At 40.0% G+C, this 12,373-nt stretch overlaps 1 protein-coding gene across 1 annotated transcript; it reads right to left on the minus strand.

The window, feature by feature from the left end:
- Positions 1-7,950: 7,950 nt before the first annotated feature.
- laf (labial associated factor) lies at positions 7,951-11,497 on the minus strand. The gene is made up of 2 exons (XM_002056604.4): positions 11,346-11,497; positions 7,951-11,276 (listed from the first exon to the last, which is right to left on the minus strand). The coding sequence occupies exon 2, from the start codon at positions 11,271-11,273 to the stop codon at positions 8,067-8,069; it is 3,207 nt and encodes a 1,068-aa protein (XP_002056640.1). The 5' UTR covers positions 11,274-11,276; positions 11,346-11,497; the 3' UTR covers positions 7,951-8,066.
- Between the last annotated feature and the right edge of the window lie 876 nt (positions 11,498-12,373).

Consider the following 12,373-nt stretch of genomic DNA (forward strand, 5'->3'; position numbering starts at 1 on the left):
ATAAGATAATTATGAAAATATTAAAATCCTATGAAAAAAAGGCTAATAAACTGAAGAAGAATTGTCTTCAGCTATTATCGAGTACTGTTAAAAAACATGAAAATCACATAGGTTATTACAGGTTATTACACTGGAAGAAAGAATTTTGATATGATATTTATGAATATATTAATATCCAATGGAAAATAGGTTGACAAACTAAAGAAGGGTTATCTCCACCTATTGTTCATTTCTGTTAATTAACATTGGTATAGCATAACATGCAAGTACACTGGAAGAAGCAGTTTAAAAATATTACTGTTCTGTACTGCATCAAGATCTCATAAAAAAATAAAATCATAAGCTATATGTTAATGTTAATTTACATAAGCATAACATAGCAGGTTATTGCACACAGAGAAACAGATTAAAAATAGTTTATTTTGAAGTAAAAGAATATTTGTGACGATAAATATGTGTATTTTACAACCACAAGCAAAGTATTATTTTAATTTATGTGTAATTCATATCTATAGATACCCATAGCTCAAACATTTTGCTCAGTGCAACCCAAGCTGTGACCCCTAAACGTTATAAAGGTGAAATTGTGTGTTTTTTTTGGCAAAACAGATTTCAAGTGATGAAAGGCCCGTCAAACCCGGCCACGGTTGTTAGCACTCCAGCGTGTAACAAAAATCAAACGATTTATGTTTTTTTAATTAACCCAACAATTTGTTACGTGCCTCAAACTGACACACACACACACACACACGCACTCACATATAACGCGAGGTAGGGGCAGCAAATAGCGAGAGGTAGCTGCTCCATCTCTTTTTCTCTCTGTAGCTAGTCAAGCTGTTGGCTGCGCTGTATGAGCATAACGAATTCATATTTTGATTTATTGAATAGAAATCGATTGGATTAATCTAAAGAAATTATATTGCTGCTGCCGTTGCGACGGCCTGTCTATGAGAATTCGCCACGACTGTGCCTCCGGGCTCTCGCTCTCTGGACGAACCCCCAAGGAGGAGCTGATGCTGCTGCAAGTGTGAGTTTGCTATTGAAATTAAAGAAAAACAGGCAGAAAACTGTTTGTGCCAAGCAATTAAATTTCGTATTTTTATTATTTTCTTTTTTTTTTCGGCTCGAAACTTCCAAAACATGTTGAAATTAGAAAATGGGAACAGGTTTGGTTAGATTCGAATGGGTTGTTTAGTTGGGTTAGTTAGCCAGTGAAAAGCGCAAAAGGCGCCGGGCAAATGTCTACAAAATTAAAGCTATTAAAATAAGTTAAGTGCAATTTATTTATGGCAGCTCACAAATTTGTGGAAGAAGAGATTTTTGATTAAAACATGAAATTGCTTAGTTATTTGAGACATCTATACTTGCTATATTTATAAAAAAGTTTGTCCTGACTGACATTGCAAGGAACGCAGTCCAATAGCGAAAATATGTGAGTGTCGATACAACAAGCGAGATGTTGCTGGTTCAAACGCAACAGCATTGATCAAATTTCATATTCGTTTTATTTGCTTTGCACAAAAGCATTAAAACAAAAACCTTCTGGATGTAATAGACGACGATGCGACTCCAAGATATTACCACTTGTCGAACCAAAAAGAGAGAGGTCGCTGGTTCAAACCTAGCGTTAATTATCCATTTTTACATTCGTTTTTTTTTTACTTTGGACCATAGTATTAGAAACACAGTCACACGACTGCAAGATATTTCTGCAAGTCGAACCAACAATCGAGAGTTCGCTGGTTCAATCACAGCAGAATTAATTAATTTAAATATTTGTTCAATTAATTTTGGATCAAAAACAAAGTGTGTTTACAAGTAAAGGACAAAGGAAGACTCCAGAAAATCTTTTCTAGTGTAATTAAAAATAAATTGGTTGAACTGTTTGTAGCCCAACAACAGAAGCCAGCTAAAAAGTGCTCAACTATCACTTTAAAAGTCAAATCTATTCCAATCTATATAGACTAGCCTAAAAGCTTTGTGTTGTTTACCAGCTGCATAAAACTTTTTTCCCATGCCAAAGTGGACGGCAGAAACCTTTAAACAAATCAAGCTGCGACCACACAAAACCCAACAACAACAAACAACAACAAACAACGTCAACAACTGACAAACATTTGCGCCGGCTGAAAGAAAAAAAAAACAGTCAACAAAAATGGCCAAAAAGCGCCACAGACAAAAAACTTGTTGACACAAAGCTCTACACCCATTGTATATGGCTATATGGGCTTGAAGGCTTGCTCTGCCATGCACTCTCTCTCTCTCTCTCTATGTCTATCTCTCTCTCATGTTCTCTCTCTCGCACACAGTTAACCGTTCACTTTGTGTCGGCACAATTTAAGTTTCAATGAGCGACTATTTGTTGCAATTTAAACCGAACGCGTTTATAAATTGACGTCGGAAACTGGCGTCGAGTGCTCAGAGGAGGCCCACCAATACCCCCACCCATAGAACAGGTAACAGAAGGTGGGAGGGAGGGAGATTTGGAGAGGGGTAGCGCGCGGAATAGACCAAATCAACTGGCAGTAGGCAGCGACTGTGACAGCGACAGCGACGCTGCCAGCTGAGGACAGGCAAACATTTTGCACGCTTTGTTGTGGTTGCCGTTGAAATACCCTGTACATATTGAAAATAACTAAAAAGGTTATGCTGCAGTTGTGACAACGTGTGTAACAGGCAAAAGACGTAGCCATAAAGGGATTTAAATATATTTTTGTAATGCGCAGAGAAATCTTATATTTTATCGATAACTCCTTCAATTTCTCAAAATCGATAAATATAAATGAACAATATAGGTTCCTTGAGCATATAACTGAGATTATAAAAGCTAGAGATGGATAACGAGATATATAGAGATAAGGATTAGATACATTTGACTACCTTAAATACCCTTTCCTACTTCCCAGAAAGTCAATAACACCCAAAAGATATATACACACATTTGGTCGTTAGCCTTAAGCCCAGCAAATAGGACGAGGATCGATCTATTTGGCAATGAATTTTTCAAAAAGTAAAGCTGAGAGCAGATATCTGTGTGTATGTGCCTGATTACAGGGTATATTCAGTTAATCACTCTTTGCTTTTAATGCCGTGTCTGCTGTTGTTGTGCTGTCTATTTTCGGTGTGTGTCCGAAAAGCGACGTTTAAATAACATAAATTAATTGAGACTAGTTATAGTTATCTATAGGTATAGTTGTTCGGCTTTTGTGGTTAACTAATTTGTGCGGTTGGCAGTTTTAATTTACCTTTTGCAAATTTTGTAAACTATTCGTTTAGTTGCGGACCGCAAAAATAGTCACTTTGTCAGCGAGCTCATAAATTTAAATATTGTGTATGAATTTTGCTCTTCCTGGTCCAATATAATTTATAATTTTAACTCTACTTTGGTTTTGTATCTACAATCTATACGATTATGAAAATATATTTAGAAAAAAAAAACCGTTTTCTAAGCTAATGTATAGAAAAGGATTAAAAAAGGAATTTTTATTAATAGAAAAGAGATTTGCAAGTCCAACGAAAATGCTTTCTTTAGGTCCCCAACTCTCTCTGATAAAATTATACTTATATATTACAATTTTCACATTTCTAGAAAAAAGATTCTAAATTCTCAAATACAAAGAAGAATTTGCCTTTTTTATTTCTAACTCCCTAAGCTTAATAAAACTATTAAAAACAAAAAAAAAAAAATTCCAAGTTCTCAAATACAAAGAACGTATTCCCCAGTTTCTTACTGCCTGAACTTGTTAAGATTTTAAAGATAATTATATTATAATTATTATATTATATTATAGTTTTACAGTCCTAAGTCTTAAGAAAACGCCTTTCTTAGATATTGAAAGCCCTTGATTAAAAAAAATACTTTACTAATTTTCGTTACAAAAACCTTTAAACAAATTTTGTTATTTTTTTTAAATTATTAAGAAAATTTGTAATTTTAAAATTAAATGAAGAAGGGTTTACAACGCCATATTGTTGTGTCTTGGCTGATTTGTTCTGTGGTCAAGATCTATAGGGCCGCCAACAAAGTTATCCTTGGTTTCGAGGGGGGGGGGCAAACAAAAGACTCGAAGTAAATTAAAAAGCCACGCTACTTATGTTTTTCCCATTTGTAAAACGTTGGCAACAATGGATCGCTGTCCACAAACAACGGACAATCGCGAGACTCGATTGAGTCGAGGCAGACGCATTGGCACCACGATTCACATTCGACTTAATGATGGATTTAACACTTGGCTAATAGTTTTTTGATACAAAATTTAACGCCAAAGCCAAATTACAACAGTCAGGCACACCTCCGCCCCGGCCACACACACGGCAGAAACTTAATTAGTTTTCAAAGTGCAGTAAACAAAAAATATAAAAGGAAAATAAATGATAAATTGTTGATGCAAAGACGCGGCTGGCTGCTGGCTGCTGGCTGCTTCCAAGCTGTCTGGAGCGATCTGTGTTTCTGTGCCGATATATATTGAGTTACGATGTCGGCGGCGGTGCAGATCATTAAAATTACAGAGTTTCCCAAGTTCCCAAGAAATGCCAACAGCTGGCACATCAGAAAAACAAAAAAAAAAAAGAAGTAATAATAAAAATGAAAAAAAAAAAACTTTGTAATTTTTCAATAAGAGACCACAAAACTAAATTAGCTGCTAGCAGGGAACGAGAGCGCATGCAAATTTCACAGAAATCAAAAACGCAAAATGTACAAATAATAATAAAAATAATAAAGAATAAGAAGAAGATGCGGCAGCAGCAGCAGCAGAGAAGGGTGCAGGTCTATATACCAAGCCCAAAAAGTCGTTGCAGAGCCGCGTGTGACTTATGACTGAAGCGGAGACTGGGCTCGGACTTTGGGATCTGGAGACTGTGACTGTCCCAGGGACTGGGCCTCTGCCTCTGCCTGTGCCTGTGCCTGCGCCTGGCATCGTGTGTCTCGTTTCGTTTTGGCCCATGTGCAGACAGTTGCGAAATTATATTTGCGCAGCGTCATGCAGCACCATTGTGTTAAGGAACTGGCGTCCGAGCAGGGACCGAACCAGGCAAAACGACTCCGCGGCCGATTTGTCAGTGCAGACGAATAGTTTAACTGGCCCGAGTGCATTTTGGTACACTCAGCGAAAACAATTGGCAAAACAACAAGTTAGACATCAAAAGCAAGCCAGGTTTGGAGCGAGCTGGCTCGAACCCGAATGCCCATTTTTAGCCTAAAGCCAAAATCTGAAAAAAACAGCTGTCTGAAATCCGAACCATAATAATTTTCAAGGCTGCTTTGGTGCCAACTCATTGTTCTTTGGGGAAACTCAACTCAAGGTTTGAACCAATATTCCTTGAGAAAACTCAAATGCAAGGTTTGAACCAATATTCCTTGAGAAATCTCAAATGCAAGATTTGAACCGATATTTGACTTTAAGGATATAGAAAACCGGTTCAAACCTATAATTTCTTAATCCAAACCTTTATAAACCAAACCTTCCAGCAAAGTAGTTGGCCCACAAGGTGCCAAGCCCAACGAAATTTAAAATGGGTCAAATGAATATGATTAACCCAGTTTAGAAGCTACTATTGATTTATTAATGCGGATAATCACCGACGCATTGATTCAATTCTTGAACTACCTTATTTCTGCTCTCAAATCTAGCATGACTGAGACTTAATTTAAGAATATTAAATAGCTTTCTAAAAGAAAAACTCTGCATATCAATTGGCATGGCAATTTTCGCTGAGTGTAGTTGCTTTTGCAGGTTGTTTTCGGCGTGCACTGTGAGAGGCTGCCCTAGTCCCTGGCCAGACTACATCATCGTCATCGTGCTATTCAAACAAATGATTTACAAAATGTTAAATGAATTATGCATTCTGCATATGCGACTTGGCCATTTCGTGCCATTTTTCATATTAGCTCCAAGTGGAGAACCTGTGCCTCAGCCTCGCAACTCGCAACTCGGACTCGAACTTGGTGTTGGCTTTAATAAATTGGCGTGGGGTGCGCCTCCAGCAATTCTCTTGACCATTTTAGTCTGTGGCTAAGCACTGGGAATTCTATGCTGCGTCGAACGAATGTCAATGCCTAAGCAAACAGCGCTGCTTTTGCCAAAGACCTTTATAATCAAGTCATATAAATTGAGTGCATTTTTCATAATAAATGAAGGGAATTGTCTAAATTATGCTCCTCACTGATATGCCCTGCATAGATGTGCGTGTGGGTTTGGAGAGAGACTCCAAAGTAAAGGGGAATAGGCTAGTCAGATCGTAGATCAAGACAGGTGCTGATTAAAGCATCAAAAGCATCAAAAGTTGTCATGATATAGAAATAATGTTAAAAATAAGGGGTGATATCTTTTGGTAGTGGAAGAGTGTTTGGAGCTGAGAATATTGGGCTGTTCGTTATAAATTACTAGCTGAAATTTACTTACTTATTGCTTGTTCTTTTTGTTCTTTTTCAACCCAATTTTCACCTGTAGACATTCGTGATACGCATTTTTTACACTAAAATAAAATGCAATGTATTGATAAATGTTTAAGGAAAGACTTAAACATAAGATTCCATCCATTTTCAACTTTTGTGACTGGAATTGTCAACATATCCACTTATATCAAACATTTTATGATTCTGCATCGATATATTATCAATATATAAGTATATTTGTTTTAAATATTAAACAGAGAAATCTACTCACCCGAAATACTAAGAAACCCAATTATAGATAGCCCAATTGTAGACATTGCAACATTACCTGTAAAACTATTAAAAATGTTTTTAAGAACACACACACTCACACTCTCTCTTTCTCCGCCTCGCTCGCTCTCTCTCTCTCTCTCTCTGTCTATCGTAAATTATAAACATATCGAGCGGCACATCGTTATAAAATCTAGGCAAGGAATACAATCAAAATCAAGAAGCAAGTCAATGTCTGAATGTGTCTTCATTAACCAGGTAAAATATGTTGATGTGCCTTAAAACAATATTTGCTCACTTTTGGCCCAATGCATTTTAGAAATTTCTGTTTAGTTAGCAATTAAAGCGGCTCAATAGATGGGGGCAATGCTGCTGCAACAGTTGCAACAAGTGCAACACCCCCAGAGCTCCAACATAATGTCTATGCTGGCTGTCAGGGCTGATGTTGTAAACAACAGCGCTGCATATTTAGTATGTGTGAAGAAAATGAATGTGCAACATGGGGCAGTGGCAACGATCGCAATCCGAGACTAACAGTAGCCAGGGGCTGGGCTGCTTGCCTAATTATGCTAGAAGAACTGCCACTATCTCTCTTTATCTCCTTCGATACCCTGTAACTCGAGACGAGGAATATTGTCTAGCTATCGCTAGAAATCTTACTCATTTACTCCAAGTCGATAAATATTGATTTTCAGCCTTGGTATTTGATAAAACTACCTCTCTTTTCCTTCCTGGATACCCTGTACTCGGGGACGAGGCATATTGTCCAGCTAGGTTATCAAATAATAGACGCAATCGTTACGAACCTTCCTCATATACTGAGTCGATAAATATTGATTTTCAGCCTTGGTGTTTTTAACATACCCTAGAGACTCGATATGTTGGTTTTCATAAGGTAACATCGATATAAATCGATTCTTGATCGATCAGAAATTTCCAGATATAAACTGTATATGCCCACATACTCTACATAATTCCAAATACCTCGTCGGGGACTGTGTTAAGGGTATACATTAGTTGGGCTGTATAACTTTTACTTGTGCTCCCTACAGCTCTGTCGAGCACTTGAGCCTTCAGCAAGACCCTTGGCCTGCACTAAAACTGATTTATGCGCTATGCAGGGCCAGACTTGAAGGCGGCTGCGAACTGCCTCTGCCTCTGCCTGCTGAAAGTTTCAAGTATTTTGCGGCGAATTTTCGTAAAGGTGCAACAGCACACAGAACATAAATATCAAAATGCATTGCATTGTTTTTCAGTTCGTGTGCAATAAAACAAATTATGCCTTGATTTTTATAAGCTGAACTTTATGTTCATATAGAAAATATATGGGATATATATGGAAGATGTTGTGCTGTATCCTTTCTGTGTGTGTGTATGTTTGTGTGTGTTTATGTTTGCTTTATTGAAAGCTGGGCGCGATTAGGTTTAGCTGTTGTTGCAGTCGCAGATTGAACTGTTTGAGGATCTCCTCCCGTTTGATAAGGCGCTTCGGCGTATTAAACTGCATTTCCGAATTGTATAGCATTTGCACCTTTGCTGCAATATCTTGTTCCAGCTCCGGTTTCAACTGGACGCCCCTTTGGTAGTAGTCAGTACAAGCTCGCAGCGCACGCTCGGCGAGTCGGGCCACATGTAACTCATAGGTGATCGGCTGCGTGTCCATGTCCGGTTCGGGTATCTTCAGGTCGTCATCATCTTCCGGCTGAGTGCGTCTATAGAAACGCTCGCTGGGCTGGTAGCTGCAGATGCTGAAAGCGCTGCTGCTGCTGCTTGTCCGACTATCCCCACTTGGCAGCGAATTGCAGCTGATATTGTTGGAGCTGCCTTCCTTTGTGGCATCGGTCCAGACAGCTGCCTGTAGCTTGGCCTGCAGCTGGAGATCGTCGTCGCTTAGACTTATGTCCAGCAATTCATCCTCATTGTCGAACACAATCGCTTTGCCCTTGAAGTCCTTGGGCACTTTTAGTAGGGCCTCATCCAGGTTGTATATTTTAAGGGCTCGCTTCTGTTTCTTTGACGAATCACCCAGCTCATCGCCGCTGGGATATTGGACTCCTTTCTCCTCGCTGGCTATGCTTGTCTGGGAGCATTCCTTGGACAACTTACTTTTCGTAGATCTCTCACTCTCTGCCATTGCCACATGGCACTCCCCCACAACAGCCTCATCGTCAGCCTCATTGTCAGCAATTTCCTCTTCCATTTCCTGAATTGTGGGCGTCATGTCTAGCTCCATTTCGAAGCTATCGCTTGGCTCGCTGTAAATGATCTGTATGGGACTGCTCGCACGATCCTGATATGTCTTGGGCGCACTCTGCATAGATCGTGATGTGCTAATTAGGGAACTGTCTGAAGTCGCACCTTTGCTGCTTAAATAGTAATCATCGACGCTAACTTCTTCATTCGCATACAACAGAGAGCTATCAATAGCCTCCAGAGGGGTTATCTCAAAATTCTTTGTGCATCTCTCGCTGGGACAATTTAAATTCGTTGGGGATTGAAGCGCCTTGTGACTTTTATTGTAGGTCTTCCCTGATTTTTTAAGATTATATGGTGGTAGCCGTGACTTGGGCTTTGAGAAGTCGGTATCGCTTTGCTCACAGGGAACGCATCTCTTTTTAAATATCTGCGACTTGGGCTCTTCAACGTCCCTAACAAAGCTCTCTGATTGATAGCAATTTGATTGACTTTTAGATCTTTTAGTAAAGCTCGTTTCCCGAGAGTTGCGCTCATCAACTCGCATGGATGAATCTATAGAAGCATTCTCTTTTAGATCCTTGTATTCATCCGCTTTTCGTTTAGCTATACCTAGCTGAAATTTGAGATCTTCAGTAGATTTTAAGGAACTCGGACTATCTGCTTTAATTTGTTCAGTGTTGACACTTTGCCAGGAACTGCGCTCATCAACCCGTTTGGAAGAGTCTGTCAAACCATTTACTTTTGCGTCCTTGCTATGATCACCTTTTCGTTGGGCTACATTTCGTCGTAATTTCCGCTCTTCAGTAGGTTTTAAGGAACTCTTTAAACTATCTGCTTCCATTTGCTTACTATTAAAACTTTCTTGACAGCTGCTACAATGAGAAGCTTTTCGATCAGCTATATTTCGCCGGGATTTCCGCTCTTCAGTAGATTTTATGGAACTCTTCGGACTATCTATTTTAATTTTTTCACTTTCGCGAGATCTGCGCTCTTCGATGCGCTTGAAAGAACAAATGGCAGCATTCTCTTTCAATTCAGCTTGATCAGCTTTTCCCTTAGCTGCACTTCCCTGGGACGTCCGCTCTTCAATTGGTTTCAGTAACTTTCTTGAATTATTTAAGTCCTCGCTTTTATTGTACTCAAAATCGGTGCAGTCTTGATGACTTCTTTCGTCACGATCATTGAAAACAGCTTCAACTGGAGTTTTCTTAAATTTTTTCACAGAACAAATTCTATTGCCGGTTGGCCTTATATGATATATATCACAATGTTCAAATTGCAGCACTTCTGTTTTTCCGATATCGTTATTATTTGACTTTAAACTTTTTTGTGTAAATTCAAGAGAACAAGCTTTGCTGCTGCGCACTACAGATGGTTCAGTTTCATGAGTTTTCTGGTCTTTGGATTGTCTGTCCCCTTGTTCGCTCAAAGAGTCCTTTGCATCCCCGTGTGATGGTTGGCTCCCAATAGCTACCTGATCTCCATCAGAAGCCCCTGCCAGCTCACTTATGTACTCTTCAATATAGGTGTTATAGCCACTGCGTGATTCTTGCTGATAACGAGCTATGACATGCAATTGTTCTTGAATTAAATATTGATAATCCTCTTCGGTAAAATAATTATCATTCACTGATGATTGAAAGTATTCCGAATCCTTGTCGCTTTCGTTTGAACCCTCCGTTGAGTACTCATTGGAAATATGGGGCTGACCCAAGTACTCTACCCAACGCGCTGTACGTTGTCCGGATTTGGATCTTATATAGTGTTCTCTTTTTTCTTCCTTTCGCTTAGATTCCTTATTGGTATATACTCTGTAGATCTGCTCGGCTTTTTCCTGTCGCGCTCGTGACTCCTCGTAGATTTCGCTATAGATTTGACTAAAAGTTTTCGACTCTTCACTCGACGACTGCGATAATTGACTAATATCCGTGTCAGATTGTTCCCTCGGGTTAGCTTCATTAGCCGTTAAGTCTTCCCTTGCGGAATGTTTTTTTTGTCCTTCAATTTTATTATCAGCCAAGTCTTTATATTTTGCGAATTCAGTTTTGCTATCGGTAAAGGTTTCTGGCTCAACTTTGCGTATGAAATTCCTTATAGGTACATCTTCCGGCAAGTGATAATTGGCAGCGGCATCTTTTTCTGCTATAAACTGTTTGACATAACTTTCCGCTCGCTTTTGGCATTTCTTATACAAGCTTGGATCGCTATCATCCGAAAGGCAACAGTAAGCCGTAAACTTGGCTTTTTGTTTGTATTTTTGGTCAGGCCGTGGGCGTGTTTCCTTTTTACGCTCGTAGGACCCTCGATCCCATTCGGCATACTCACTGCTCGAATTGAAGCTTACATCTTGTACTTCAGAAGATTCTTCGGGACGCCGCTGCTGACCCAGATTGGAAGCATTTTGAGACATGGGCTGCAGTTAATCAGAAGGGGGATAGGATCATAAGCCCGAGTAGCAGCTGCGGTCTTCTCAACAGCTTACCTATCCTTTAAGTATTCGTTGTGCTTTATTTTTGCGCAACTTCCTCGAGTAGCTAAGCGAGCCTGGTAACCAACTTGCTTTCAGTTAGGTTCTGTGTGTAGTGTGTGTGTATTTTATGTGTTATTTGACACAAATAACACCGACAACAACTTACTCCACAAACTCACACATAAATTTCATCACAGTAATGACCTTTGCTTTCGGCACAACCATCAATTTGGTTCCAGGGCGATGCCACACACAACAACTGCAACAACTCGGCAGCCAAAAGGGAGCCAGACCCAAACGGGTAGCCATGTGCCAGGCCACAAAGCACAGCACAACAAACGCAAATCAATTAGCTGCAGCAACAGGAAAATTCAACAACAACAAAACAAAGGCAAAAACTTGGAAAATATGTTGAGAAAAATAGTGCTTGATTAGGCGACGCCTAAATGCTCTAGGAAGGGTAGGACAATGAAGGGATGGAAGGAAGAAAAGTGAGGCCAGGTCAGACGGCCCGTTCAAAAAAATATCGTCTCCAAACCGATGGAAAATCGTGGATACCCTAACAAAGGGCAAACGGAATGTAAAGTGGCATAAGCCCAAAAACTTAACTTGCCCACACAACGCGCCCGCAAGTGCAGCAAGTAGCAGGAGAGGTGGTGAGGGGTATGTGAGGGGGGAAGGGGGGGGGGGGCCTCGTTCTGAGGAGGTGCTGCTGAAAACTAAAGACCGATCCGTTACCAGCTACATTAGTGTCACTTAACAGCTAATTATGCAGCGCTTGTGAATTACTTTTTAATTTGTTGCTGCGCGTGCTCCAAAAATAAATAAATACAGAAGAGGAGTAGCCCCGAGAGGAGCTGCCGTATTGCGGCCAACTACAAAACTCAAGTGGCAGCATTTTTCGAGTGGATCCCAGACAAAAGTTTGGGCCGCGGCAGCCAGCTTGGCTGCCTGATGCTGGCTGCCGGTCTGCCGGTCTGCTGGCCACTTTCGATTTGGCTCCTTCTGTTTCTCCAAGTCTGCGGCACGTGCTGTGGGCG

This window comes from Drosophila virilis, chromosome 2 (assembly GCF_030788295.1).
Source record: "Drosophila virilis strain 15010-1051.87 chromosome 2, Dvir_AGI_RSII-ME, whole genome shotgun sequence".
NCBI classification, from domain to species: Eukaryota; Metazoa; Arthropoda; class Insecta; order Diptera; family Drosophilidae; genus Drosophila; species Drosophila virilis.